The sequence below is a fragment of the Anas platyrhynchos genome, chromosome 16 (assembly GCF_047663525.1).
Source record: "Anas platyrhynchos isolate ZD024472 breed Pekin duck chromosome 16, IASCAAS_PekinDuck_T2T, whole genome shotgun sequence".
NCBI lineage: Eukaryota > Metazoa > Chordata > Aves > Anseriformes > Anatidae > Anas > Anas platyrhynchos.
The window spans coordinates 1538253-1565330 of NC_092602.1; the positions used below are offsets into that span (position 1 = coordinate 1538253).

Genomic DNA, 27078 nt, shown 5'->3' on the forward strand with positions numbered 1-27078 from the left:
CCGCCGTTCCGCCCCCTCGCTTTCTCCCTGCACCCTCGCTGTATCACAGCTTAACCGCAGCGGGAGCGAGCGGCTCCGCGCCCCGGAGATGCCCCCGCGGGGGTCGGGCCGTGAGGCGAGGTGAGGCGGCGGAGAGGTGAGGTTGGAGGGGGGGGGGATGAGGAGGGGGTTTGGGGGCAGCCCGGACGGGTTTCGGGGGAGCACCGCACCGGAAGTGGCAGGGCCGGAAGTTCCTCGCCCCGGCGCTCCTGGGCCGCGGGGCAGCGCCGCGCCCTTCATGGTGAGGGGGGAGCGGGGCCGGGACGGGAACGGGGACGGGAATGGGGACGGGGAGGGCTCGGGGAAGGGCTCGGGGAAGGGCTGGGGGTGTTGGGGAGGGTGGGCTTAACGCGGCTGGGCTCCCGGGATAACGGCGGGGTTAGGCCCAGCTGGGCCTCAGGCGGTGGGGGGGGGGGGGGGGGGGGCAGGGGATGAGGTGGGGAAGGGGCTGAGGGGCTGAGGGGGGGAGGGGGCAGGGAAGGGGCTGAGGGGGAAGAGAAGGGGCTGGAGGGGGTGGGAAAGGGCCGAGGGGGGTGGGAAAGGGCCGAGGGAATAGGGAAGGGTCCGTAGGGAGGCAGAGAAGGGGGCTGGGGGGGGAGTGAAGGGGCTAAAGGGGCAGGGAAGGGGCTGAGGGGGGAGGGAAAAGGCCAAGGGAATAGGGAAGGGTCCGTGGGGGGGGGAGGGAAGGGGCTGAGGGGGGTGGGAAGGGGCTGAGGGGGGCAGCGAAGGGGCTGAGGGAACAGGGAAGGGGCCAAGGAGGGGGAGAGGGGGGCAGGAAAGGGGGTGGGAAGGGGTTGAGGGGGGAGGGAAGGGGCTGACGGGGGTGGGAAAGGGCTGAGGGAATAGGGAAGGGGGCTGGGGGGGCAGGGAAGGAGCTAAAGGGGGTGCAAAGGGGCTGAGGGAACAGGGAAGGGGGAGAGGGGGGGAGGGAAGAGGCTGAGGGAACAGGGAAGAGGCTGAGGGGTCTCAGGGCGTGCAGGCTGTCAGCCCCCGGCGGTGGCTCCATGCACTGGGGACTGCCCAGTTGTGAGTTGGGTTATTCATGAGGTATGAATTTAGGATTTAAAAGGTGTGAAGGGAACGAGCACGGCTTTTGGGGGAGGTCCTGGCCTCGCTGCCCTTCGCTCAGCCCTTCCCGGGCAGCTCGCTGTGCCCCCTCGGCTGCTTTCTGCCACCACCACGCAGGACCCAGCATCTGACACCTCCGAGAGCTCCTCGGGGAGGTTTAGGGCTGGGCACCACGTGGTAAAACCCGGTCTGAGCACCCCGACCCCCTTACCCGCAGGAAGAGATGTCGGGAGAAAGCGTGGTGAGCTCAGCGGTGCCGGCGGCCGCCACCCGCACCACCTCCTTCAAGGGCGCCAGCCCCAGCTCCAAGTACGTCAAGCTGAACATCGGCGGCGCCCTGTACTACACCACCATGCAGACGCTGACCAAGCAGGACACGATGCTCAAAGCCATGTTCAGCGGCCGGATGGAAGTCCTGACCGACAGCGAAGGTAGGGGGGGGGCTCCAGTTCGCTGCCTCCTGCTGCAAACGGGTTCAAATGGGCTGGAGCAGGATTTAGAGGGGAGGGAGAAACGTCTCATCGCAGGCCTGGAGGTTTCTGTGTTTTATTAGTGTTAAAATTCTTCTTTTACACCCGAGGAAAGGTGTGGAGTAAACGATGTGTGTGGCTTAACCAGCTGGGGGGCACGGAGGAGCTGGCGGTGCTGTCAGGCCCGGGCTGGTGCTGGCATCTGAAAAACCAACCTGAAAACTCTCAGAGTGTGTGCAAAACGGTGAGGAGAGCGGGTGGGGAGCTGGGAGTTCAGGGCTTCGTGCATGGAAGCTCAGCAGGCAGCTTCCTCGCCTTGTTTCCTCACCTGAAACGCAGATAGAAAATCATTCACCTTAGAATTAACTGCCTGGCTAAAAGGTGGTGGGGTGGCGGCTGCTGGCACAGTTTGGGATCAGCGTTCCTGTGTTTTGGGGGCGTTACGGTTTAATTCAGGGCCCAGCTTTCTGGGAGCCTGCTGGTGTCCTGCCCCAGCCGTGTTTGTGCGCTCGGACACCCATCTAACAGCAGCTCCTGCCTGGCTGATGCTGTGGGCCTAAAACACCTCTCTCCTGATGGGTGAATTACCTGGAATTTGTTGTGGAGTGCCCAGAAAATGCTTGGCTGGGTGAATCGGGCTGAGCTCTGGGTGCCTGCGTGCAGAGCTGGGGCGGGACACGCGTAGGATTAGCAGGGCTCTGGCACTAAGCTGCCCCGGGGCAGGAGCAAGTGGATTTGGAGGAATAAAAAAAAAAAAAGCTTAGGAAAAAAAAAACAACAAAAACACACAACAAACAGCCACAAAACCCACCAGGCTCCTCTGAATATCCCCGTTTTAGCTGGAGGGGCTTGTGTTTTTGGGGGTGCTGAGAAGCTGCCTCGTGCTGCTGGAGCTGTGGAGGGCGGGCTCCGGCTGGAGGCACGGAGCTGGGCGCGTTCTGCCTCCTGTGGTGCTGATTCTGCTGCTGCCCGGGGTTTGATATCAAATATTTTCTCAAATATCCTGCCTGAGCTGTAAAATCCCGGGCTGGTTCTGCCCTAAATCCCGCTGTGTCTGTGTGGGCAGCTCGTGTGGTGTTAGGACCCCGAGGCTTCCTGCTCCGTACCCGAGGCTCTGCCCCCGCAGCAGCTCCTGCTTTATCTCCTGCTGCCCGGCGCGGCGCTGGGAACGGGGACAATAGGGGCAGGGCTGTCAGAGGAAACCCTTTATCAGAAACTCCTCAAAATGCTCCCAACCGGTCACACCCAGAGGCTGGCAGAAAACAAAGCGGCTCTCAGGAAGAGAAGCCAGATCTGGGGAGAGACTGGGAAAGAGCAGAGTCTGGCTGTGAGCTGGGGGCGTCGGTGCTGTGCTGCGTGCCCCCCTCTGTGTGGGGGCGTTCCTCAGACCCCAGTCCCTTTTCCCCAGCTCCTTCCCCAAGCTCAGCAGCTCCTGTACGCTGCTGCCTGCACTGGGGGGGGACAGAGGAGTTCCCTGCGGGGGTGGCAGGTGATTGTGTGCAGCCTGGCTGAGAAATTGTTCCTCCAGCTCACGGATAACGTATTCCTGCCCCGGTAACTGGATCCCAGCATGTTTCTGTGGCACTGCAAGCAGAGCTGGCCTCAAAAGGCCCCCGCTGAGCCCCGCTACCTGGGCTCTGCGCAGCCCTCACCCAGCGGGGATTTCTTCCCGTGAGTCATCTTCATCTGGCTGCAGCTTCGCTCATTGGGTTAAAACACGAGGATTTCGTCAAAGCTGCTGCAGCAGCCACTTTGTGTTTTGCAATGCTGCTCGAAAACGCTTTCTCACCCCCCGCCCCGCCTGACAGTGAGCAATTCTTTGCTTTTGCCATCTGCAATCAGAAGGTGCAGCAGGTTTCTCCCCCTGTGCTTCCAAACGGGCTCCTTTCAGCCCTGGTTGTGTCGCTGTGCTGTGTTTGTCGGCCTGGATCAGGATTTTATTTCATTTCTGCCTCCAGTTCTGCCTCCAGCTTTCTGTTCTGTCACTGCAGCCTGCGGAGTTCCAGCTGGGAGCACACCTCGTGTTTCGTGTAGACAGCAGGGCGAGGAGGGAGCCTGCAGGAAATTTCCCGAGGGTGTCTCTGCTTTCCACAGAGCAGCACAAGGGGGACGTGTCGGCCTCCCAGACGTACCCAAACGCTGGGGTTTTAGCACTAATTCCACTCCCGCAGAAGGCGCGGGGTCTGCTTTAACCTCCTTGCCTTATTTGTCCAAAATATGACTCCTTCCCCACGAGCCTTTCCTCGCTGCATTCCTGAGCTGCAGCCCGCAAGCGGCCGCCTGCTCCTTTATGGAAACTCGCCGGTGTCTGGGCGTTGCGAAACGCCTCGCGGGGTCCGGCCCGTGTCAGGCAGCGAGAGGGGAGGCAGAGATCCCCCTGCCAGCAGCTCAGCGCTGCAGAGCGGGTTGGTGTGGCTCTGTGGGGTCTCTCACCCCCTTCCCATCACACAGAGGTGCTGCTGAGCTGGGGCAGGGGCCGTCTGGGCTGTCCCACTCACGTGTTTCAGCTCGGCAGTTTGGGGCCGTTCTGCTCGTAGCTCACCTGGGGATTGCACAGAGCGGAGCTGTGTTGGCAGGGACAGGTCCCACGTCTGTGCTGCCTTTCTTTTTCTGACCTCTGGCACATCTGCTGGAGGTGGTGGTGGTCCTGACGTTGTGCTCAGGTGCAGGAACCCACAGATGGCTCAGTCTGTGTGCGTGTAGCAGGGCCCTCAGAAGGTGAGAAAATAGCCAGGGGCTCCGTGAGCAGAGGCAGAACAGAGCTGGTTGCTTTGACAACAAGAGGAACTCGTTCCTCTCTAACAGGTAATCGTTTGTCAATAGCTGGGGAGCTGTGAGAAACGAGTGAGCCTCCTGCCTTGCTCCCATACCCGAGAAAAATGCAGGAGGGAGGCAGCAAGCCCCCCGTGCGAGTGCTGCTCCGCCTGGTGGCTCGAGCTGGGCAGGAGCCTGCTTGGTGCAGTGCTCCTGGGCCAGACTCGAGGTTTTTGGCCGCGTTGGCCTCTGTTGGACCGTGCTCTTCCCTTTCCCCCAGGCTGGATCCTGATCGACCGCTGCGGGAAGCATTTTGGGACGATCCTCAACTACCTGCGCGACGGTGCCGTGCCGCTCCCCGAGAGCCGCCGGGAGATCGAGGAGCTGCTGGCCGAGGCAAAATACTACCTGGTGCAGGGGCTGGTGGACGAGTGCCAGGCAGCCCTGCAGGTAGGTCGCACAGCTGGCTCCTGCTGTTTAATTACATACAAACCAATTAGTCCCTGCAATTCCCGAGCAGCTCAGATGGTCCCTGGGGGAAGCTGCCCCGCAGCTGGAGCGCCAGCTTGGTTCAGAACTGGGACCAGAAGTGGCTGCTCGGTGCCGTGTGAAGGCAGATCACACGCTGAGCTTGCAGCTCTCCAGCAGTGGAACAGAATCTGCCCAGTGAATGCTGGTGTGCCTCAAGGTCTGTGTGCATTCAGCGTCCGTTTGCTTCTTGTTTCAGCAGAACAAAGATGCGTATGAACCCTTCTGCAAGGTCCCGGTCATCACGTCGTCCAAGGAGGAGCAAAAGCTGATCGCCACTTCTAATAAGGTGAGAGAGGCTGCGCCCGGGAGGGTGCTGGCCTGCTGCCCTTGGGCTTGCTTGGGATCTTGACCAAGTATTTAACAAATATTCTGTAACTGTTGAGCTGCAGAGCACTGGAAATCCACACCGGACTAAATATTTCTTCTAAATTAAAAGCCAAACGTTGCTCAGGCTGGGCCTGGCCGTGTCTTTCTCCACTTAAGCTGGTAAAATCGGTGTCGTTCTGCACAGGCTGCAGCAGAAGCAGGGCGGGTGCTGGGGGCTGGCAGATCTGCTGGGTTGTTCACTGGGAAATAACGCCAGATGCTTCCTTAGCTAAAGTGGATCAGTGACCCCTGCTCCTGTCCTGCTGGCTGCGGTAGGTAGAGGGGAGGGTGAGAACGAGTTAGGATTTAGGCACAGAAGAGGATCCTTCTCTGAGGATTGCAGGCCTTTTGCCAGCCAGAGCATGACAGTTCTGTGGGAACAACGAAATCCCACCGAGTCTGGGCCTGGTGGCATCATTTCGTGTTGCAGCTCCTCTGCTGTGTGGTCTCGGGCTGAGCAGGGACTCCAGTGCGTAGCGCGTGGCATGGAACTGATCTGTGCTTTGTTTCCTTTTACAGCCAGCGGTGAAGTTGCTATATAACAGGAGCAACAACAAATATTCCTACACCAGGTAAGCGACTTCAGCTCTTTGAAGTTGTCTGTAGACTGAATTCCACGATACGTTTGCTCTGAGTTATCCACTGCAGTCCTGGAGACCTTCTTCAAACACCACCATGGTAGAGACGTAGGAAGTCAGAGGAAGCTGGGCGTGCAGGCCAATAAATGCTCGCTGCCTGACCCCTTCTGTCCTGCCCCTAACGTGCTGCCTTCTTTGTCTCTCACAGCAACTCTGACGACAACATGCTGAAGAACATCGAGCTGTTCGATAAGCTCTCGCTGCGGTTCAACGGGAGGGTGCTGTTCATAAAAGACGTGATCGGAGACGAGATCTGCTGCTGGTCCTTCTACGGCCAGGGACGGAAGATCGCTGAAGTCTGCTGCACCTCCATTGTGTACGCTACTGAGAAGAAGCAGACCAAGGTACGAGTGAACCCCTGAACGCTTCCAGCACTGGGCCCTTGGGCTGGCACCCTGACATCTGTTGCTTTTTGAATGCTCTTTTCATTGTCCAGCATCTCAATAGAACAATAAATTCCCATTCACAGTGAGAGCAGCACAGTGCAGCTCATCCTGGGGGTGTGTTGGGGGTGGGCTGCTGGGGTGCAGCACCTCACACGGGGCAGTTGTGATGTTCTGTGGTGTAGGCTCAATTCAGTTCTTGTCTTCAGGCAGACCCGTGCACTAACCCAAATTTGGTGGCCAGCCCTGTGTAAAGAGAGCTCCTGGTGAGCAGCAGCATCCCTTCCCTCTTCCTTTTTCCTTCTCCCAGGAGAAATTTGACTGAATCTGCCCTGTGAGTGGGACAGATCTGAAAATAAGACTTGCTGGGTCTCAGTGGCTGAAAGCAAATAACAAAATGGAAACATTTGTGCTAGAAAGGATTTCTACAGCTAGTGTACAACTAAGAATTTTTTAAAAACAGAGAGGTATCAGGAGGAAAGAATGAGGTAACTCGGTGCCTGCAGCGACTGGCACTTGTTGACAGTGACCTTCTCTCTCGGTGGGCAGGTGGAGTTCCCAGAAGCCCGCATTTACGAGGAGACGCTGAACATCCTGCTGTACGAGTCCCAGGACGGGAGAGGACCTGACAACGCGCTCCTGGAGGCCACAGGAGGGGCAGCTGGGCGCTCCCACCACTTGGAGGAAGATGAGGAGCGGGAGCGCATCGAGCGCGTGCGAAGAATTCACATCAAGCGGCCGGACGACAGAGCCCACCTGCACCAGTGAGCGGCCCCACAGCCACCGGCTGCATGGGGCTGCCTGGGCAGCTCCTCTTCTCTTCAAACAAGTCTGTAAATTCCGTTTTTGTAACAAACTAGATTATTTGGGGGTATTTAAATGCAGTAGTTCTAGGACAGGAATAAGAAAGGTCACCGGGCGTGCGGTAGATGTGTGAGGCCCCGTTGAGCGTCGGGGGAAATGCCCTGAATTTTTAGCACTCTCGTCTTTTGCTCTTTTGTGGTTAGTGAGGAAGAAGGCTGGCTTCCTTTGGCTTTTGTAATTATCCTGCACTTTAAACCAAACCGACAGACAAACCCGACAGCAACAAAAGGTCAGTCAGCCGCCTGTCCTCCTTCCAGGCACTCCCTGGCCCTGTCTCCTCCCGGGCATTGCGATGTGGGAGGAACGTGGCCATCCGAGCACCGGAGCTGCTGCAGAGCTCCCTCTCCTCCAGGCCTGCAGGTGATAGGGTCAGTAGCTCGGGAGTGCCTCAGCACGGCTGCCAGCCCAACGAGAGCCACGTGCTGAGCACCGTGTGCTGAGCACCTCGTGCTGGCAGTGCCTGGCGTAGAGGGAGCCCTGCGTGGTGCTGGGCTGGGGGGAGCTGCCTGCAGCTCCCCACCACGCTCGGGGCCCTCTCCCCCAACGGTTTGGTGGAGCTGCTACAGCACGGAATTGTGGGGACCCAGCCCTGCTTTGTCGGTGCAGTGCTGGGGGGAGATGTTAAAATTCCTCCAGATGGAGGACCAGGAGCTAATTGTACCTGATGGCTTTTACTTGGGGGTGTTGCTGCCAGTTGGAGCTTAGAACTTCTGCCTGACCCCATACCTGTGCTAGGGAGCCTACTTCCATCAAATTACGGGTCAGGGAGCTGTGCTTTCTGTCCTGCTTTCACCACGGGTTAGATTTCATCGCAGGTCCAACCATTCCACGCCTGCCTCACGTAGGTTGGAGGCCAGCAGCCGTAGGTGGGTTCTGTGACTGATAGGGGAGCATTTTCTTGCACTGAGTACCACGGGGAGGAAAAGACGGTGGCCCAGAGGTGGCTGATCCTTGTTTGCCTTTATCCTGAGCATATTTCCAAGTCTCTTTGCAGAAATGGCAGCTGTGTGTGAAAGGGCGGAGCTGAAACGTAGAGAAAGCTGAATCGTCTCGCTTCCTGAGAGTAGTTCTCTATTATAAATGAGTGTCTTATCTACCTCCTAGTCTCGTGTTGCCTCGTGTGGAGTCAAGTGGCAATTATAGTGGTAGATCGTGTGTAATTCGATAGGATTGGATGCTGAAGGATAGTGAGAAGAGCAACGGCTGTAATGGTCAATGCAGCAAATCTTGGCAGGGAGAGAAACCAGCAGCAGCGAGTATTAAACTTCCAGGCAGGATGGCAGCCACCACAGCACTTTGGTTTATTCCATTATTTTTAACTCTTCATCTGGAATATCAACTGGCCTCGACAGCCAGGTGTCTCACAGAGCAGCAGCTCTGTCTTTACATGGGTATTTGCTTCTGTAACCTTCGTGCTGCAAGGAGTCCTGCTCCCGCTCAGGGCTGCTGATGGCATCCTAACACCTCAAAAACCAAAGGTGTGGTCAGCATCACCAGCGATGTTTTATCTCCAGTTGCAGAGCAGCTGGCTGGGGTCTAACTGCTAAGGTTGAAGCCTTTTGTTTGTGTGGGTTACGCTTCTGGAGCATCGTGTAGGACTACAAGCTCATGGTTAGGCTGAATCTGTCTTTCTAGTAACCAAAGACTTTTCTAAATTACAGACACCGTCTGTGGCAGATGTGATTGTTGTTCCTGTCTCCTCTTATCTTTCTTCAGCTACTGATAAGTGAGAACTCAGCAGCGCCCAGCCCTATCAGTGTAGTTCAGCAGCTTCAGCCCTGTCCTTCCTACCCTGGGCTTCTGTTTTAAGCCGTACCTGCGTGTGCTGGCAGCAGTGCAGGCTGTGGGTTCGTACAAGTCCATAGTGCAGGTGGTTGTGAGGCCCCGGTGCCTCTCCCTTACCTTCCTCATGCGATAAGCTGGGGAGTGTGGAAGTAAAGTCCCCGGGATCGCTCTCTGGCACCGTGCACTTTGACACTGGTGTGTTGTGGGGCTGGTTGTGGGGGGCTGTAACAGGCCTACTGCCCTCAGGGGGGTGGGAGTGTCTGTGCTCTGCCCTGTTTTAAGCCTTTGTCTGACTCCTGCATCCCCTCAGCCCCCTCTTTATCTGGCTGTGGGGCCAGCAGGTGGCTCAGCACAGGGGCAGAGGAGCTTTGGGCAGTGGGGGCTGCTCAAACGCCATCCAGTCCCCTCCTGGGGTGCAAGAGCAGCTTTGGCTCCAGATGCTGAGCACCTGAGAGGTCACAGCTCTGTGATTAACCTCTCTGTAAATAGATGAGTAACTGGCTTCGGGATTTCCTCTTTCAGGCTTTGCAAACTATGTTCTTAAAAGATAGGGGATGATTTTTTTAATCTTTTACAGCTGTTTATTGTAGGCATTGCTTTAGTCACTCCAGGAGAGTCTGAGCAGGTTTCAGTTTTGGTATTGGATTATGGGCAGGCTCTGCTTTAACACACTCCAAACTGAACTAATTGCCCCAGCTGTGTAATAATGATGTTAATAACGATGTTAATAACGATGTATTGCTGCCATGTGTTACAACAGCCTTTACCTACTGGCCACTTGTCCTTGCTTTGTTGAGACTTAATGAACAAAACCAGCTCCCACAGCTCCTTAATGCCATTGCACAAATACTCCTAGCCCTTGAGCCTCTTACTTTAAATGGTTTTGCCACTACGGCTTTCGGGGGAAGTCAGGGTGCAGGGCAGCCACCCTGCTCACAAGCTGATGGAGTACTGCATGGCATAAACGGTGCAGCCCTGCCTCCTGGGATTCGTGCACATTACTCTTCAGCACCCAACAAGAGCCCATAATACTGACAGGGTAAAGCAGGCTGAAGCCTTGCTCTTGGAGGTGATTTTAGTCCATTATAGAAATGCAGAAAAGCTTCAAAGCAGCAGCTTGTGATACGGTTAGGGGTGGACAGGACAGGCAAGAGTAACCCCCAGCCCCAAGCTAGCTAAGAACGTGTTTGCTCCCACCCCTTGGAACAGCTGTAGCTCCCCAAAGCAGCCACTCCTGTATTTGTACAGCCACGTTCTGGAGCCCCCCCTGCTGCAGGACATCACCTGGTCAAAGTCTCCAAGCTCCAGTCTTACCTTTGTGCAAGGGGTGGGTGGAACCCTTTAGTCTTAATGGAGTTGTTGTGTTTTGTGTTCTGTACAATCATTCCCTCCTATTTTGTACTTATACCCAAAAAAGCTTAAGATGGACTTCAGTGTATGGTTGATGTTTGCAATATGTACTTTTTTTTTTTTAATATGACAAAATAAATTAGAAGATATTTCATATTTACATGGGAGTTGCTTTATTACTCATGTGAAGTTCAATGGCTAGCACGCTGTCCTCCGGGGCCATGGAGCTCAAAAGAACTTGTGGTAAAAACTACTACACATCATCCTTACCTAGCTGTTCATTTTACTTCCTGGTAACCTCATGGCCAAGTCACCGCTAATCTTGCTCTAAGGACTGCAGAATTCCAAGTCAGGGCTCCTTAGGCTGCAGTTTCAGCCTAGATCAAGCCAGTTTGCCTCAACATGAGGCAGCAGAGTAAGTGCTACAACCAGATTGGCAGCACCACTGCAGCTTCCAGGCAGCAGCTGCCATAACACCCACCTTGAGGGAACAGGGATGCCTCCCCCACTCACAGAACAAGCAGAATCTCAGCTCTGATAGATACAAAACGTTCTTAACCAGCAGGGGACTTTTCTTCTGAACTGAATTACACCAAGGCAGCATGTCATCCCTCTTAAAAGGGAAGAATTTTGGTCATCTGTCACATTGCCACTCCCAGAGTCTCACTGCGCTGTGCATAGCTGCTTGCAGGGACAGGAACAACCTCCCAGCCCCACAGCAGAGTAGACAAAGCAGCTTACCAAGATACCCTGATGCTGCATCAACTCAGAAGATGAGTGCCAGCCTTATTGCTACATTCAGACAAAGCTCTGCATGCTGCTTGAGAGAAACAACTTCATTCATCTGCATTTTACGTTCTTGTGATTAGTACAGTGACTTCAAGTAGAGCTTGGAGAAACCTTCCATTCTCTCTGAATCCTTCCTGACTGGTCAGAGCTCTCAGCCTTAGGCTCTACGTGGTGCAGAGATCAACATTTTACAAGTGGAATTACAACTTTTTGTTTGAACATCTCCCTGTGACAGCATGTGACAAGCATCTATGCTTCCTGGAATGTTACAGCAAGGTAATGAGTTTTGATAAAACTGAGTAGTTTTAAGCTATAAAAAGGTGCCTAACAGACACAAGCAAACTCTCAAAGCACAGCAGCCCTATGGCATCATAGATTTCAGGGGAGATGCAGGTGCTGGTCTCATCCTGCAGGCTCCTTCCCGTTCCTAGCCCAGACAGGGACCAGAAACAGGAACTGCTTCTCATCAAGACTTTGCTTGGGTTGACACCTGGGACAAGAAAAGGAAGGAATCAGTAAGTTAGGTGCGAATGGTAGGTACTTGAAGTATCCTTGCTTGCCAGCTTGGGAGAACAAGTAACAGTGAAAGTTCAAGTACAAGGTGAGTAGCTGCAACTCCCAAAGTAATTACCCTCTATTACACATCGTATGGAGGCAGACACTGACTGGGTGGTTACGTCAGGCACCTCTGCTCTGTAAAAGGAACTGAGTCCTCCTGCTGAACTTGCACAACAGGGCCCTTGCTAGGACTTAGCTGTGTTCTACAAGGGCTGAGCATCAGAGAACGTGAGTCACGCTCCCAGAGTCTTAAATGAAGCCTTACCACTGTTAGTTGTCCATTTTTGGCTTTAAAGATCTGCGACTCCTGCCCCACAGTAAACACCATTGTCCCTTCCTTCCCAGAGCCAATGCGAAAACGAAGACTGCAAACACAGACAATTACTTATTAGATGCTTTCCTCACAATAGGCTTTACTCTAAGCCCCCTTTATTTCTGTTCCCTTGGCAAATCTTGTTAGATTAGAAGATCAGAGCCCTCTAGCTTAGGTAAATTTCCTAAACAATTGCATTATAACATACAACCCAGAAGGGTTTGATAAATGGTGCATGCCTACCTAGTCTGGGCTCTTGAATTTTCCTGGTGCAATTAAGTATTAGAAGATAAGCAGATCTGACCTGGAGTAAACCATTGAACACAAAGAATCTAATTACAATTGAAATGCAAAGGCCAGAGAGAGAAGCTGGAACAGAAGTACAGGTTTCATATGCCAGTTTCAATTTAAGTATTGATTTGAGAGACAGATTGCATCCACCTGCCATTAGCTTGCTGGTGTGACTGAAAAGGTTCCTGTGCTCAGCAATCACATTTCAGGGCCTTCTGAATCTTTTAGGGAAAGGAACTTTTATCCTGAAGTGACCCACAGGCTCAGCCCAGCAGGCTTTTCTCAGTCAGAGCTGATGCTAATGAGATCTGCTGCGAGGCCACTAAACCCACAACCTCAGGCCCAGGTCACATCAGAAGATGAGTGGGTACAGCCAGATCCAACAGGCCTGCCAGTAATGCAATGAAAAGCATTTCAAGTACAGTCATCTATAAACATATTGGGGTTTCAAGCAGATGGACTGCGGGCAGTTCTCAAAGCTAAGCAGTGCAGACCCAAGCCTTCGAAGCAGAGACCTCCACAAAATACAGCCTACACAACACTACCCATTCAACTTTCTTTCTTACCTTCCCTGCACAACTTTAACAAGATTTTGCTTATTGGCCAGCATGCAGAGTTTACTGACTACCTCAAAGATATGTTCACAATGAAGGATCACATCTCCCTGGAAACAAAGGAGAGGCAGAGTTAGCTGGCATTACACCAGCACACAGGGCAGCCAGCAGTTGTACCTTCAGAGAAACTCCTTTCTAGTGCTAGAGTAGCAATTGCTGCGCAGAAGTGAGCACGGAACAATTACAACAAGCATGTATCTACAAGTCTGACTGGTTAAACATCCTCTCCAGGGACTATTTAGGATTTATAGTAACCTGGACACTAAACAGAAGTGAAAGCTTTTATGGTAAAACAACAAGTGTTTAAGACAGCTGATTACCAATCAGTAAACATCAGTAATTGTGTATCTGAGGATTTCAAAGCAAAATATTTGAAGTGTCAGCTACAAGAGTTTATTTCTAACCACACATTCACAGTAGCGACATTTCGTCTTCCTACCTTCTGTTTGTTGTCCTCAGGAACATGAATGACTACAATCCCATCACTCAGGTTACTGGTGGAAATACCTTCAGAAGAAACCCAAACGTTAGAGGAAAGACAGCCAGGCAGCTACACGACGTGACCATCACCATCCCATAAGGGTGCTGTTCTCACGGGCAGTGACTCCAGCACTGAATTGTTTACTGAAGGAAGTCACATTCCTGAAGAGGGGCTCTGAATCTTATTAAGGATGAAGAAAGTGTATTTCCCTACTTAGACATACTCTAAAAAAGGAGCATTGTTTCATTATGTTCCAAGTTTTTAAGATACCTTCTGAGGATCACTTTCTGCCATCCACATTTCCACCAGTAAACAAGCATTAAACATTTGCTCCATACCCTTCTATGCTATCATGAAACCACTATAATCAGTATTCTTTCAAGTCATTTGGAGATCTTTAGTCCTGTTACAGAACAGTTCCCCTGCCTCTCCTCAGACCACCGGTTACTTCTAGTCCCCTAAATCCAAGAAAAAAAAAAATCTGTGGAAGATTCAGAAGCTTGTCTTTCCCCCACCGCAGGGTCACTGATAGGAAGGAAAGCCCCACACCAGTTGACGCCATTACCTTTCAGAGTGGCGTAGTCTATTTTCTGCTTGATCTTTGCCATTTCCACCACATATGCCGAGGACTGGGTCAGAACAAGCAGCCGCTCTCGTGCTTTGAACCCGTTCCTGTCATACTTCACCACAGGGGTTGCGTACTGAAAGCAAGGAGCCGGTGTCAGCATTTGGCACTCCAGCAAGGCCCTGCTCTGGAGGCAGCTCAGCAGGCAGCAACAGGAGCTGCAATGTACAGCTCACAGCACCTGTTGCAAACCTCTTTTTATGATAATTTCAGGTTTTGGTGTCCTACACCCTCCCACTGGCTGGCTCCAGGACTCAGGATCTGGACGCAGCTAGTTCAAGGGCAGCACCTGCGGATGGGCTGCTGAGCTCCAGCTTTCTTCCCTTACCTTGATCTTCTCACCTTGGATGAGCTGCAGTACTTTGGGGTTTATATCATTCTCTTCTGAGGATTAAACCAGAAAGACAAACTGAGTGCACATGACAGATTGCCACCGCTCCCACCAGCAAAAGACAGAACTGCTACGTTATTTATCTTAACCCCATTAATCCTTGCCCCATTGGTAAACTCTTTTAAACCAATGGTTTAGACACTACTCCTAAACCTATTCCAGTGATTTTACTGCGTGATAAGTAATTCATGCTGGGAATTGTTGGCTGATTGGGGATCTGTCCTTGGTTCAGGTTCTAACACAAAAGGATTTGTGCTAAGAAGAGTCCAGGTCACTTTTCTTTCTACACAGTGCTTCAGCTGAAGCTGTTTGGGAGCTTCCAATAACAGCAGCCTTGGGATTTGATCCCCACAGCCGGCAGCTTCTCTACCCAGCTCAGCTTCTCTACTCCACTCAGCACTGCAAGAACAGGTCCCTGTCAGTCCCAGCTTTTTATGCTTGGATTTATGGTCGTCTACCGTACAGAGATAGTCCAGATACTCCCAGCAAGAGAACAAAGTCTGGCAAATTGTCAGTGACCACTAAACACAACAGGGCAAGGGGATTCAAGTGATTGGGTCCAAACCCAGCAGGAGATGTTGCCTCTGTCAGGCAGGAATTTCCTCTCAGAAACTGAACTTATTTTGTCAACATTTCTCTGACCAAGGACCACAAGGCCAAGCCCTTCAGGAGGTTTGGGGTGTACTCACTCAGTCGAGTATCCGCAAAAGGCTGGTTTATGCTCTGCACGTAGCCTTCCTTCTTCCCTCTGAAAACGGCACTTGCTACAACTTTTTGCTGTAACTGTTTTGAGAAGGAACAAAACATCCTTTACCCTCTTAGAGTTTGTCCATGGGCAACATCAGCACTTATAAAGTATTCAGCATTACTGAACAACACCATTTTTCCACTTATGCATTATCTTCCTGGCTCATGTGGCATTTTTTCCAGAATCTTTACCTTTTTATTTTCTATAACACAGGAGTAAGCTAATAAGGGCTAAAGAGTCTTACAGATCCTTCCTTTCTTATTTATGTATATATTCTATTTTGATGAAATGTTGTTTTAACACCATAAGATGTGCACCTTTAGAACTGCACTGTACACTGCAAGTGCCACTGAAACACTTAATTCCAGTCTCAGAAATATTTGCTCAGCAAAAGGAACAGTGGCCTGTCAGAAAGTACAGTTTGCATTTGAAAGAATTCACCAGCAAGCACGTATCACATGTTCACAGCGTGTTTCAACTTGCACGTTAGCATCCCATGTATTAGTTACCTGCACTTTCCTCTCAGCAGTGACACCTCTGCAGTATTTTCTTACTAGGTTCCTAATGCAGATTTTCTTTAGCATCTCAGATGTCTGCATTAAAACAAAAAAAGGAAAAAAAAAAAAAAAAAAAGAAGTGAGGCTGTGCAGACAACAGCTCCTGCAGTCCTAAAGGCAGCTTGGATCAGGCAAGTTTGTTAATACCCAGTCACAAATCCATCTCTGCTCCCCCAGCCCGACCTACAGAGCGCCTTTATCACCAGAGCAAGGTCACTGCCCACGCAGCAGCTGAAGGACACAGGACACCAAGTGGCTGAGTTATTACCACAGCTACCGAAAGCAGCAAACACCAGCTGTCACCCACACACGACTGCAGCGCTGTGCAGGTAGCATGCCATTAGCGTTATTCTTTACGTTACCTTCAGCTTTAGCTTTTTATCTTCCTGTGCCCACCTGCCCTGCTGCGTACTGGCCACAGCCAGCATGGGAGTGATCTGTTCTGGGCCCAATCTTACTGATCAAAGAGGCAGTAACAAATATCAGCAGCTGTTTCTAAATGAATATTCTGCTGGAAGCAATTAGAGTTTGTCCAATTCACTCACTGTGGATAGCTGTCCTGCCAAATCCCAAACACAGGATGAAATGCTACTTGTCTATCTGTGCTGACAGTTTTAGAATTAATCCCATGATGTTTTGTTTTTCACAGAGCTCGTAAGGTCACTTTTCTGTTAGCACATCTTCCATTCTACTGCTTAAAACAAAGCTCCCTCCTTCCTCTTGGAAACCTGAGTGACGGTGCCATCCCTCCCACTCCCATCCTCCCCCAGATACAAAGGATCTCAAAGTCTCTTGCAGGCGCTGCCACCGTGCAAGGACAGAGGACAAGCCAGCAGATCACTGCTCTTTTCCTACGTGAAGTGAACACACAAACGACCACAGAACAGAAGCCACCTTTATCACTCCCAAAGCCCACAGCAAATCTCACCTCTTCCAGGATAGAAGGAGGTCGGAGCCAGCTCTTGTCCAAAACATTTTTTGGAACGTGGTCTCTGAGCTTCATGAAATACTTGTACTGCACAAGCCGCACAAATTCAATGTTCTCTGGGCAAAGAGGTTTCTTCCGATTGATGAAGCCATTTATGAATCTACAGAAAGCATCCAAACCAGAACTTACATGTTATGTTCAGAAGTCAATGGAGTGTTAGGCAAGTCATAAAAGGCACATAACAGGATAGTAAATTGCTGACATTCACATGCACTATCATCTGTGTTACAATGATAGCAAGGGATCTTAAGCTCTGTAACACACTGAAAATTAACATGTTTTTCCAAGTTCCATTGAACAAAACAGCACCTTGGATTTAAAAAGAAAGATAAACACCACTTCAGAAGTAGTGTTTAAGGGTGTGGAGAGGCAGGACCATGTAAGAGGTGGTAAGATACCTGGAGAGAAAGGACAGGCATGCAAAGGATTCATTTGGAGATCCTTCGTACCCCTACAAGCAGAACAACAGAAATCTGTGCAAGCTGGAAAATTCATGAAGAGAAGACAGGATTTACTGATCAAGCCTACCTGGCAACTCTACTCCTAGCAACAGTGATATGGGTATGAGGATGGTTTTGACTATCACCATGCTGTGACCCATCATCTGTAGCCCTCCCCATGACAACCACACAGTGATAATTACTTCCTGATTATCTGAACAGCCCACGTCCTCTTCTTGGCCTCCTTCCGTGCCAGTGCTCCTCGCCAGCAGGCCTCCAGCTTGATAGCTGAAAGAATTAGTCAGTTACTTATGTTAGTGTCAGAGGTCCTACACAATGCTATCCTGTGAATTCACAGAGCAGAAATTATAACTGTTTCTTTTGCAGCTCTTCCCATAAGCTGATCTTTACAGAAAGAAGCTGAGAACATTTTATTCTCCGTAATAACTGGCTGATCCAGCACTACCTGCACCGAAAAGCTCAACATCAAAGCAGTGTCAGACCTTGCCATCACTCAGGCTCCCACTGTACCCTGTGCACAGCACGCAGACCATCTTAGAAAGCTGGCCTTTGAGCCTCTAGTATTATACAGCAGCCTGTCCATTGTGGTCAGGTTTAATCCCCTAGCAGTTAGCTGAGCAATCCCTTGGCACCCAAAACCCATCCCCACATGCACAGCAGAGGGTGCTGCCGCTGCACAGCTTGGCCTGAAGAGGCCAAGAGCAGTAGGTGGTGTGAGGAGCTATACAAAACTAAAGGGACCTCTAATTTTTCCACATAGTTATCACCTGCATCTGAATCTAACACTCACAGGCCTGTGGGGAAGCTGTGAGTGCTACACACAGCAAAACGGATTCAAGACTCCCCAAAGCTTCAACTCCTATTGGAAAACATAGCCCTAAGAAGAGAATCCTTGATTTTAGAGCCCATACCTGCTTCTCTCTTCTTCTGGTACTCCCTCTTCCCAAGGCATCCTTTGTATTTGGCTTGTAGTCTTGAAACTATCAAAAAAAAAAGCAGAGATATTGCTTGTATCTGCAGAATCACTGCATTTAGGAACTGTGCTCTCAATCTCAGTGATTAAACACCTTGTGCAGGATTTCCTGTGTCTGTCGCACTCACTGTGCACAGGAACAAAGGTACCAAAAGACCAACAAAACAGGAACAAAAGCAGCCTGTGTAGGAAAGCGTGACTTTAGGCAGTCCCACGCATTTCAAGTGGGTACAAACGGGTAATACTGGGATCAAGGACAGGTGGCATCCCAATCCCTGGGGAAAGGGACTTAGTGCATCCAGACACTGTCCAACAGTGTCACTAGTAGGACCGAAGTGGGGAAGTAGCTCTAAAAGAGGTATATACCCAGGACTCAGGCAACAGCTACTGACTTGTCCCCACCCTGTAAAAGACTGAGTTTTCCTTAAAATCTTCATAACTATGCAGACCAGGGATGGTCTCAGCTCTCATCATATTCATCTGCTAAATCAAGAAGCACTGTCCGCTCAGGCTCTGCTATTTCATCTGTCATAAAGGTTGGAAAACATCTCCAAGATCATCTGGTCCAACCACTGAACTATATGATAAACTATATGATAAAGGGAACTGCAGCCATACCCAAGAGGTGCTTTCTGATTTCAAATGCATCTTCAGTAGCAAACAAGGTCTTTGGGAAACGAATGAATATTTTGGTTCTGAAAAAGAGACCAGGAAAAGGAGACAGTTTGTTCATCGTGAGCCATCATTTCAGCTGCCCTAATCAGGCTCAGACCTCCAACTAGCTGTAGTACTGACAAGTTAATCTCTTTTCTCATTTGTCTAGCTGGCGCATCCTGAAAAAGGCAGGCAGGTTGCCTCAGGCTGCTCAAGCAAGCAAGAAGGCCTGGAGCTGAACCAAGGCAGCTCATCCCTCATAACCCAGAGATGGAGGAAACTAGGCTAGATTCAAGATTCCATGGAAATACAAAGAGGAAAATAAAGTGGAAATTTATACATCTGGGCTTCTTATTTACCCCTTTGCCCTGTGTATTATATGCCTTTGGGGTAAGTTTACTTGTTTTAAAGTCACTAATCAGTAGCTCTCAGGTTTGCAGATCCAGGTAGGTCACACAGTAAGCAAGAGCCAAGCTTAAGGGATCTGTTCATACTACCATGTCTTGTGGCTGTCTGGAAGGATAATGTGGTGACTTGTAGCCACAGACAGAACAGACGATCAGAAATGGCAAGCACCATGCAGCTGACCAGCCCAGGTGACAGCTAGAGAAATAAAGTTTACCTCCCTAACTTGTATTCCTCAGGCTTATAACCAAGATGCTTGATGAGCCTCTCCACACCCTCAGCTGCTGGCCCATGCCAGTGTGGCCAGGTAGCTGGACACAAGGATTTATACCTGAAAGATTAGCAAGACATCAACATAAATTAAATAGCATTCGAGGAATTTCTTCTTGAACAACCACCACCAGTTTCTACTCCTCACTCAAGGCAGAAGATGCTGAAACTGATCAAAATGGATATAGGCAAAAAACACCTCTGAAGGTTACATTTAATGCATAGTAAAAAAACCTGACACCTCTGCATCTCAGAACTGGGACGTGACATTTAAACAATCCTTGCTCTAAAGCCCTTACGAGAGGGCAGATTGTACCTGGCTAAAGGGAAGAACAGCTCCTCTTACCTTTGCAAGAAGAGTTCATACTTCCGCCGATACGCAAAGCCAGCTCGTCTCACCCGCAAGTGCTCCATCAGTCCCAGGTATTTCACCTGATGTCGGATCAGGAAATCATCAAACTTCCCTGTGGTATGAACAGATACATTCTGGTAAATACTATCCGTGAAAGCTCACTCACACATTCATCTATTGGGACAGATAAGGAAAAATTAAATCCACAACTACCTAAGGCGACATCTTAGCTGCTATCTTAACCAAGAAATATGTGTGTGTTGTACCTAGTGATACCTAAAGCCTCTCCCTCTTTATTCCATTACCTCTGCTGTGTGCTCAGCTTAATGCCTTACCAGGCTCCTTGTTCTCATTTGGTTTAATACAGCGCACATAAGAAGGCTCCTTGGACATCAAGATTTCTATTAGGCTCATCAGACTGTTTTTGAACTGGGTTGCAACCTAAGATGACATTGAAAAAAGCTTGTTTAGCTTTGCAACTCAAGCACTGCAGTCAATGAAATCAACTTATTCACCGCACTCTTCTTAAAACTAAGTAAAAGGCTGACACATGCATTAGTACCACAAAGCTTTAGAAGCATAGTTAATCATCAGTTAACTGGACAGAGTGCTTAGCTGGAATATTTGAATCCCTGCCATACATCTGGACACGCAAGGTAGCTCTTCAGAAACTGAAGGCCACTAGATGCTGTGCACAGAGCTCATTTTAGAATGATGCATTAATAACAACATTAAGGTCTGTCACATTGTTTGCTGCTGTTTCAGCAACATCACTGTTGAACTGCCAGGAAGTTACCAGGAATATAACATCAGAAAGAAAGAAAAAAAAAATCAGGACTAAGGTCAAGAACAGCAGTTAAATCAAGACTTGGGAAGTTCAGTTTATATTCAAAGTTAAGACTAGACATTGAACTCACAGTCTCTGGCCTCCTCCTGTTGTCTAGTTCTGACAGTAAAAAGCAGTCTCTAATGATTCCATTTTTAGAGTTGCACAGCACCTGAAACAGGATAAATGAGAAACTGTTATAGTTAGCATGAATGCTCTAATTATGATGCTTTTAAGCTTGAGCAGCACAGCTGTAAGGATATTTAACAGAGAACTTCAAGCAACAGTCTCTAGTGCTGAAAGTCAAAGCAGAAGTGACCCCTGCCAGTTACCTGACTTGCTTCACATGTACAGCATCACGGCTAGAAGTTATGTATCTATTAGAAGGACAGCACGTTCTGTATTAAAGACTAATCTACAAAGTTTATGGCCCAACTTTCCAAGTTCAAGTCCTCTTAAGTCATCAGGTCACCTATGGGTCCAGCACTAAGTTGCTCTATCTGTCTTGCACATATATTCATTAAGAGCCTTTCAGTTGATTTTGATTTCATCTGAAGATAATCCTCTTCTATCTAGACAGGCTTCATGTAAGTGCAAGAACAGCATGCCTTTTTTCCAGTCTTACCTCTTTCAGGTTTCTATATAGGAGATCATTGTTCTTTTCCAGAAATCCTGAAGAGAAAAAGAAGGTTTAATTCTGTTTGAAGGCTATGCTAAAGTTTCAAGAGCTTAGGAAAAGACCTGATTTTGCTGGGAGGCAAGAACTCAGTATACCAGCAGTCCCAGTACCCTCCCCACAGCCACCCTGTGTCTCAGTGGGTCTGCTTAGAATATGATGGTGAGCGTTATTTATTAAGCCACTGGAATAGTGCTATTTCCTGATGTAACCACTACCAAACACTAGTTCAACAGATGCTTTCTGAGTCTGATTCTAGTCAGCGGTAGCCTGTTGCCCAAGGAGAACAGGCCAACACATTTGAGTTTATCCTTCCACAACTCAGTGCAGGTAAGTATCACTTCCATGAAAATCATCTCTGCACTGCTAAGATTCTGTAGCAGAAGAACATAAATTCATTTTTATTTTCCTTCTGAAAATTTACAAGCTGGGAATTCATGCTGCATTTGTGTTTAAGAGTTCCCAGTAACAGTATCTTCAGATATTTTGTAATTCATCTTCAGGTGGAGTTATTATCTACTGTATTGGCTTAAATGCTCAAGTAACTTCTAGTCTGACATTTTGTTCACTCACCAACAGCACAGTACGTGACTTCTCCTGCATAATGAAGGAGGCGGAAATCCACCCAATCGATTGATTTTCGTGTTTTCTGATCTGCAAGCTTGCGACTACAGAGAGGAAAAAAAAAAAAAAAAAACACCAAGAGAAAAAGCAGCAAACAGATTTCCTCAGCTTGTAGAAAGAGACCTGCACAAAAACCATCTGTATGACTGCTGGAAGTCTATTAAATGTCTGTTCCTATCAACATGGCTCTGATTATACAGTTATGGCCCATAATCAAAAGATTATCTGTTCATTCTTAACAGCTAATAGCAGAAGCCAGTGCTGGAAAATGGGAGTCATCTACCACACTCTACTGAAAATACCTGCAACCCATCCATTGCCATTTGGCAATGATCACCCTTTCTGGATGGTATTAAGATTTCCTCTTATAACATTTATTTAAATATATTCTCATTGCCTACGTGCTAAAAAGATCACCCGCTTCCTCAGTCTCAAGCTGAAACCAAAGGGGAAGGATTGTTTGAGGTATTTTACCCTAGAACAAGAACACAAATACAAAGGAGGAATCAGTTTTTGAGAACAGAAGAAAAATTTTAGTAAGCAAGGGCTGGAAAAAAAAAAAAAGAGCAACTTAATAATTTAAGTTTCAGCTTTGTAAGCAGGCACTAACAGCACAGAATTGTGTGTCACAATAGCACATTAGTACATCAAAGTTTCCTTCCAAGAACATTACCAAGTACAGATTCTGTTTAAGTAGCTCTAGCACTTCTATTTAAAGCTTTTAATCAGGCAGAGCAGTATTAAGGCACATTGTGGTGACAAGGAAGTTGGCTACAAATTTTCCACTTAGCTGTAATGATCAGAGATCTAGAAACAGAGACAATTCAGCAGCATGACTGAATTGATGACTAGTGAAAACCTTTCAGTAGGCTTCTGTTAGAATCTGCCAGAACAGCCTACTGTGCACGTGTTAATCAGCCAGCAAAATCAGATCTACAAACATTACAAATTGAGTACTAACTAAAATGCCACTCATTTGGGAGATTCTAGCAGGGGCACGTTTCTTTTCTCTTCAAACCCAAAGACCACACACAAAGATGAACTCCTCCAAAAGCATTTATGTACACCTCATCACCTCATAGGCTGGGTCCTGTGCTCCTCCTCTTCACAATACCTTCAGCTTTCCCTGAAGTCAGCTTGGGACAAACTAATTTAATATCCACAAGATTGGTCTTTTTTTTTTTTTTTTTTAATTATTATTGTTATTTTTTAATGCAGTACACGCAAACATGGAATGAAGCAAGATTCAAAGATCATACCCTACCAGGTAGGGCATTACAGTGGGAGACAATGGACAGGCTGCTTAATCTTCTCCAGCACAAAGCAAAACTGTTCCCTCCCCAGTACTCTGTTACGGGTGAGAGATGGAAAGAGTTCCCTTTGTGGTAAGATACAAAGCATAAATGCATACGTCACAAAGTGGGCATGATCTCCTACTTTCTCTTCCAGCTTTTCCAAGAAGCTCAAATCAGTTGCTTCACCAGGTCGTAAGCACTCTTCATCCTGAAGCAGCAGGCAACAGATCAAATGTTAATTCCACCTCAAGTTTGGCTATATGAGTCCACAGGAAGGTTACTAGATTTCTTACTAATTAGTGTTTGCATTCAAAAAAGTATCATCATCACAGAAACTTGTGTGTTCAAGTCTCTTCCATGTGGAGCTGCACAATTAATTGAAATGAAAAAGAATTGAAATGAAAAAGTTTTTTTGGTATCGCAAAATACGATCCACATGAAAAACTCCAGGGAGAGTTCCCTTCAGCCTCTCCTATTTCTCCTGCCATCCCTATGAAGGCACAAAGGGTGGCTCCTTCAGATCAGCAGTTTAGGAGCAGTAACAACAGAAGGGAAAGTAAACAAGAGCAAGACCAGGAGCTCAGGAGGGAGGAAGGCAGTTCACATTCTTCCTTCCTGCCTGAGCCCTTCTGAAACATCAGGCATCAAGGCTAGCAAGTCACATAAGCACAGATGGGATGAATTGTCCTTCACATTTATAAGAGTCTGAATAAATGGCTTCAGGTAGGAGAAAGAGAGAGAGAGAGAGGTCTAGGTCTCTTATCCTGCTGAGAAAGTTGCTGTGGAAGCAGCATAGTTCTTTTAAAATCCACACTTTTTTTAACAAGCAGATATTCTACCCTAGTCTTCAGGGTCTCTGAATACAAAATCTGGCTATTCGTTAGGTTCTGAATAATGCAGAACCATCACATAATTAGAAAAAAAAAAAAGTTATTATGAACCATTACAATAGAGCACAGGCAGGCACGATAGTTTAAGTAGCACAAACTCTGTTCTCACCAGAATGGAGATTATTCCTTTATGCTTCTGCTCAACCAAGTCACAGATGATCTTATTGTTAAAATATGGAATTGGTTCCCACTGGAAATAAAAGGAGAAAAAATAAAAGGTTTATAGGGAGGGAAGTCTTTTCCCAGCAATTTTTAAGTTCTTTAGGGCCAGGCTCTGATCCCACTGAAGATCAGTATAGCAAATTAGAACCAAGCCCAGCAATCCATTCCCCCTACATCACAGTCTTCCTGTTCTCAGCAGCCTAGACAATCCTCTCTTATCTACATTAGTGCACTCCCTCTTTCAATGTCTCGCACTGTGGAGTTCATTTCTACAAGGATATTGTGCCTGTTCACCTTCTGAGTTTTGGGGACTGTCCTACTCCTTTCATAGATGATGCAAATTAAAGTCTAGGCTGAATTACACTGCAAAAATGGTTACAGAATGGGATCCACGGCTATCCTACACATCTCACATGATGAATGCACAGATGAACTGTCCAGATTTGTGAATCTTCTCCTGGGTGAAAGAATGACGGGTATACGCTGAAGCAGAATACATTTAGGAGAAGTATTTAAAATGAGTATATAAATATACAAAAAGGATAGTTTTCCATGTGGGCAGAAGGAAACATGGCAATTAAAGAAAGCAAGATGCCTTCTTCATTGACAATCAAAAGCGTTCTGTGTAACGGCTGTTCAAAGGAATAAGAGGGGTGGGGGAATAATAAATTACCTCTATCCCTTCCAGTTCATACTCCTCCTGCTCTGCTTTCAAGGTCATCTCAATCAACAGCTGCTGGAGTTTCTCATTGCAGTAATTAATGCAGAACTGCTCAAAGCTTCAGAGTTGTTAAGTGAGAATTAGTTTTTAATTATTTCATGAATACAATCTTATTTCTCACACCACGACCTACTATTTCCCAGTCAAACAGTCTGAAGTGATTAGGAAAAATAGAACTTTGACTTTAGAAAGCTACTTTTTAACATGCTTTTTAGTTTTTAAAGCCTTAAATCTTCCACCTAAAATAAATAAATACTGCATATACTCTTTTTACAGTGTTATACCAATGGCTTAAATCAGGGCAAGCAGACTTAGCTAAAGCTTTCACTAGAGGGATCAGCTAATCCAGAGCATTTGCAGACACCTGTAGCGTGTTTTTGCTGGGACAAGACTGTGCTCAAGAAGCCCTGTAGCACTCAGCACATGCTCCTGCCACCAGGACAAATTACCCCAGGTCTCAGGAACTGTTGTTACCTGTTTGTGTCCAGCACTTCAAAACCATAGATATCCAGAAGGCCAATAACTGTTTTCCGAGTTGAATCCTGTGAAAGACACCATTTGCAACTGTTGTTTAGCTGATGCTTCCTCCTTGCATGATTTCATTTTTTTTTTTTCATGTAAATTTTAAACTTTCACTTTCAGAGCTTCATGTCACACACCAATGGGGTGGCCACATCAAAGCAGGTAGTTAAGTGCTAAAACTATTTAACACACTGCCTTCCACACTTCGCTAAACAGTTTTCCAGCTTAGAGCTGTGGGATGCCTCTACATCAATTACAAAGTGCCCAAGATATTTGGCAATGAGTGCTGTAGGGCCCCACTGGAAGAACTCTGCTCAGTGTCTAGGTGGACACTAGACCAGTTACTAACCTTGTTGGCTAGAGAGCCATTAATTTTGTTGACTAGCCAAGTGAAAGTCCGTCCATAAATTGCCTTCGCAACTGCATCCCGAGCATAGAATGCCAGATCCACGTTCAACGGGCTTAGGACCTAAAAATAAAGGTTTGCCAGATACAATAAATAACACGATAATACAATAATACGAGCAAACTTCTGCAAAACCAGTTCACGCTTCTGGCTTGGAGAGCCAGCAGTTGTTGCAAGCTGAACATTGAGCTGCAGTATATCCGAACTGTGACTACTTAGATCTTTATTTACTATTAAAATTATTTCAATTATTTCAGTCTGGTACATCTCCACATGCCAGCAGGACTGTGAGATACTACATTTCAGAGAATACTAAATATAGAAATGTGAGGAAGAGTATTTTGATTTTTTTTTAGTTTTATTTTATTAAACTTTGTACAAAATGCTCAAAGAACACTTTATATCAGAGCTTTATTTTATTTATGCAGTCTGGTTTCCCAAGAAGCACTTCAGGGACAAAACAAAAGGAAATTGGCTCACATACACGCTGCTTGCATGTCTGTTCCTAGCTTATTAGTAGTTACTACTTCATTCAGCAGTAAAATTCATAAATAAATGAATATATATATAAATATATATATATTCCTAATGTTAAAGTCTCAGACTAGAACAGAAAGGAAACATGGGTGAGAAGGACAGCCAACATTATCTCTTTTTACTGTAACACTGCTGAGAACAGAGCTCCTCATCTGTCACTACCACTAGCTGCAGTGGCTCCCAGCTGCTAGGGTTACACAGCACTACTCCGTACCTCTTCGGATCGGGCTTCGATCTTCCGATGAGTGAGGGCTTCTTGCAGAATGGACAAGTGGACGCCTAGCAGCTGTAGAGGAATAAATACTGCTCTCAGCGTGGCCAACAGGAGATTGCTGAAACAGCATTGTATGATTGATGTGTCATCCTCCCCCCTTCAAGTGTTCACACAATGTGCTGGGGGAAAAAAAGGAGGGGGGGCTACAGTCCTACAGTTTGAGATCATTTATAGCAAGACCTGGGTATTTATATAGCTGTCTGTCTGCTTTGGGGAACAGACACAAAGAGAGAAAGAAACAGCATGGTTAAGTCTTTCTTCATACCACTTGTAATACTAGCACTACCTGGGAAGGGAAAGATACCTTTGAGATCCATTTGATCTGAGTGCCATTGCGAATGATGGCATGCCCGTTGCTATCTTCTTCAAACTGAATGTTCCCCAGGTGCAGGACACTAGCAACAATTCCAAAGAGATGCTAATACAG

At 48.0% G+C, this 27078-nt stretch overlaps 2 protein-coding genes across 16 annotated transcripts in view; one reads left to right on the plus strand and one right to left on the minus strand.

The window, feature by feature from the left end:
• The first annotated feature begins 100 nt into the window (after positions 1-100).
• Positions 101-10408, plus strand: KCTD10 (potassium channel tetramerization domain containing 10). Of its 4 annotated transcripts, none has more exons than XM_072024247.1 (7): positions 101-120; positions 1325-1538; positions 4612-4781; positions 5059-5148; positions 5748-5800; positions 6015-6210; positions 6799-10408. In XM_072024247.1, the coding sequence occupies exons 2-7, from the start codon at positions 1331-1333 to the stop codon at positions 7015-7017; spliced, it is 936 nt and encodes a 311-aa protein (XP_071880348.1). In that variant the 5' UTR covers positions 101-120; positions 1325-1330; the 3' UTR covers positions 7018-10408. The 4 variants fall into 4 exon arrangements, with proteins under 4 accessions (XP_071880348.1, XP_038043391.1, XP_038043392.1 ...); XM_038187463.2 differs by lacking the exon at positions 101-120 and adding an exon at positions 163-280; XM_038187464.2 differs by lacking the exon at positions 101-120 and adding an exon at positions 163-280 and having other exon boundaries at positions 5062-5148.
• Positions 10402-27078, minus strand: part of MYO1H (myosin IH) — a 36791-nt gene continuing 20114 nt past the window's right edge. For 10 of the 12 annotated variants that reach the window (XM_038187458.2, XM_072024237.1, XM_038187455.2 and 7 more), the window contains 25 exons: positions 26956-27069; positions 26592-26663; positions 25784-25903; positions 25387-25454; positions 24865-24970; positions 24139-24219; positions 23256-23347; positions 21794-21888; positions 21170-21216; positions 20636-20716; positions 20054-20159; positions 19713-19830; positions 19314-19427; positions 18656-18732; positions 17976-18044; positions 17247-17331; positions 16544-16703; positions 15568-15651; positions 15000-15093; positions 14248-14303; positions 13860-13995; positions 13253-13320; positions 12766-12863; positions 11861-11960; positions 10402-11527 (listed from right to left, as the gene is read on the minus strand). In XM_038187458.2, the coding sequence (XP_038043386.1) occupies positions 11504-11527; positions 11861-11960; positions 12766-12863; positions 13253-13320; positions 13860-13995; positions 14248-14303; positions 15000-15093; positions 15568-15651; positions 16544-16703; positions 17247-17331; positions 17976-18044; positions 18656-18732; positions 19314-19427; positions 19713-19830; positions 20054-20159; positions 20636-20716; positions 21170-21216; positions 21794-21888; positions 23256-23347; positions 24139-24219; positions 24865-24970; positions 25387-25454; positions 25784-25903; positions 26592-26663; positions 26956-27069 (2265 nt within the window). In that variant the 3' untranslated portion in view covers positions 10402-11503. The other 2 variants (XR_011803724.1, XM_072024244.1) reach the window with 2 other exon arrangements.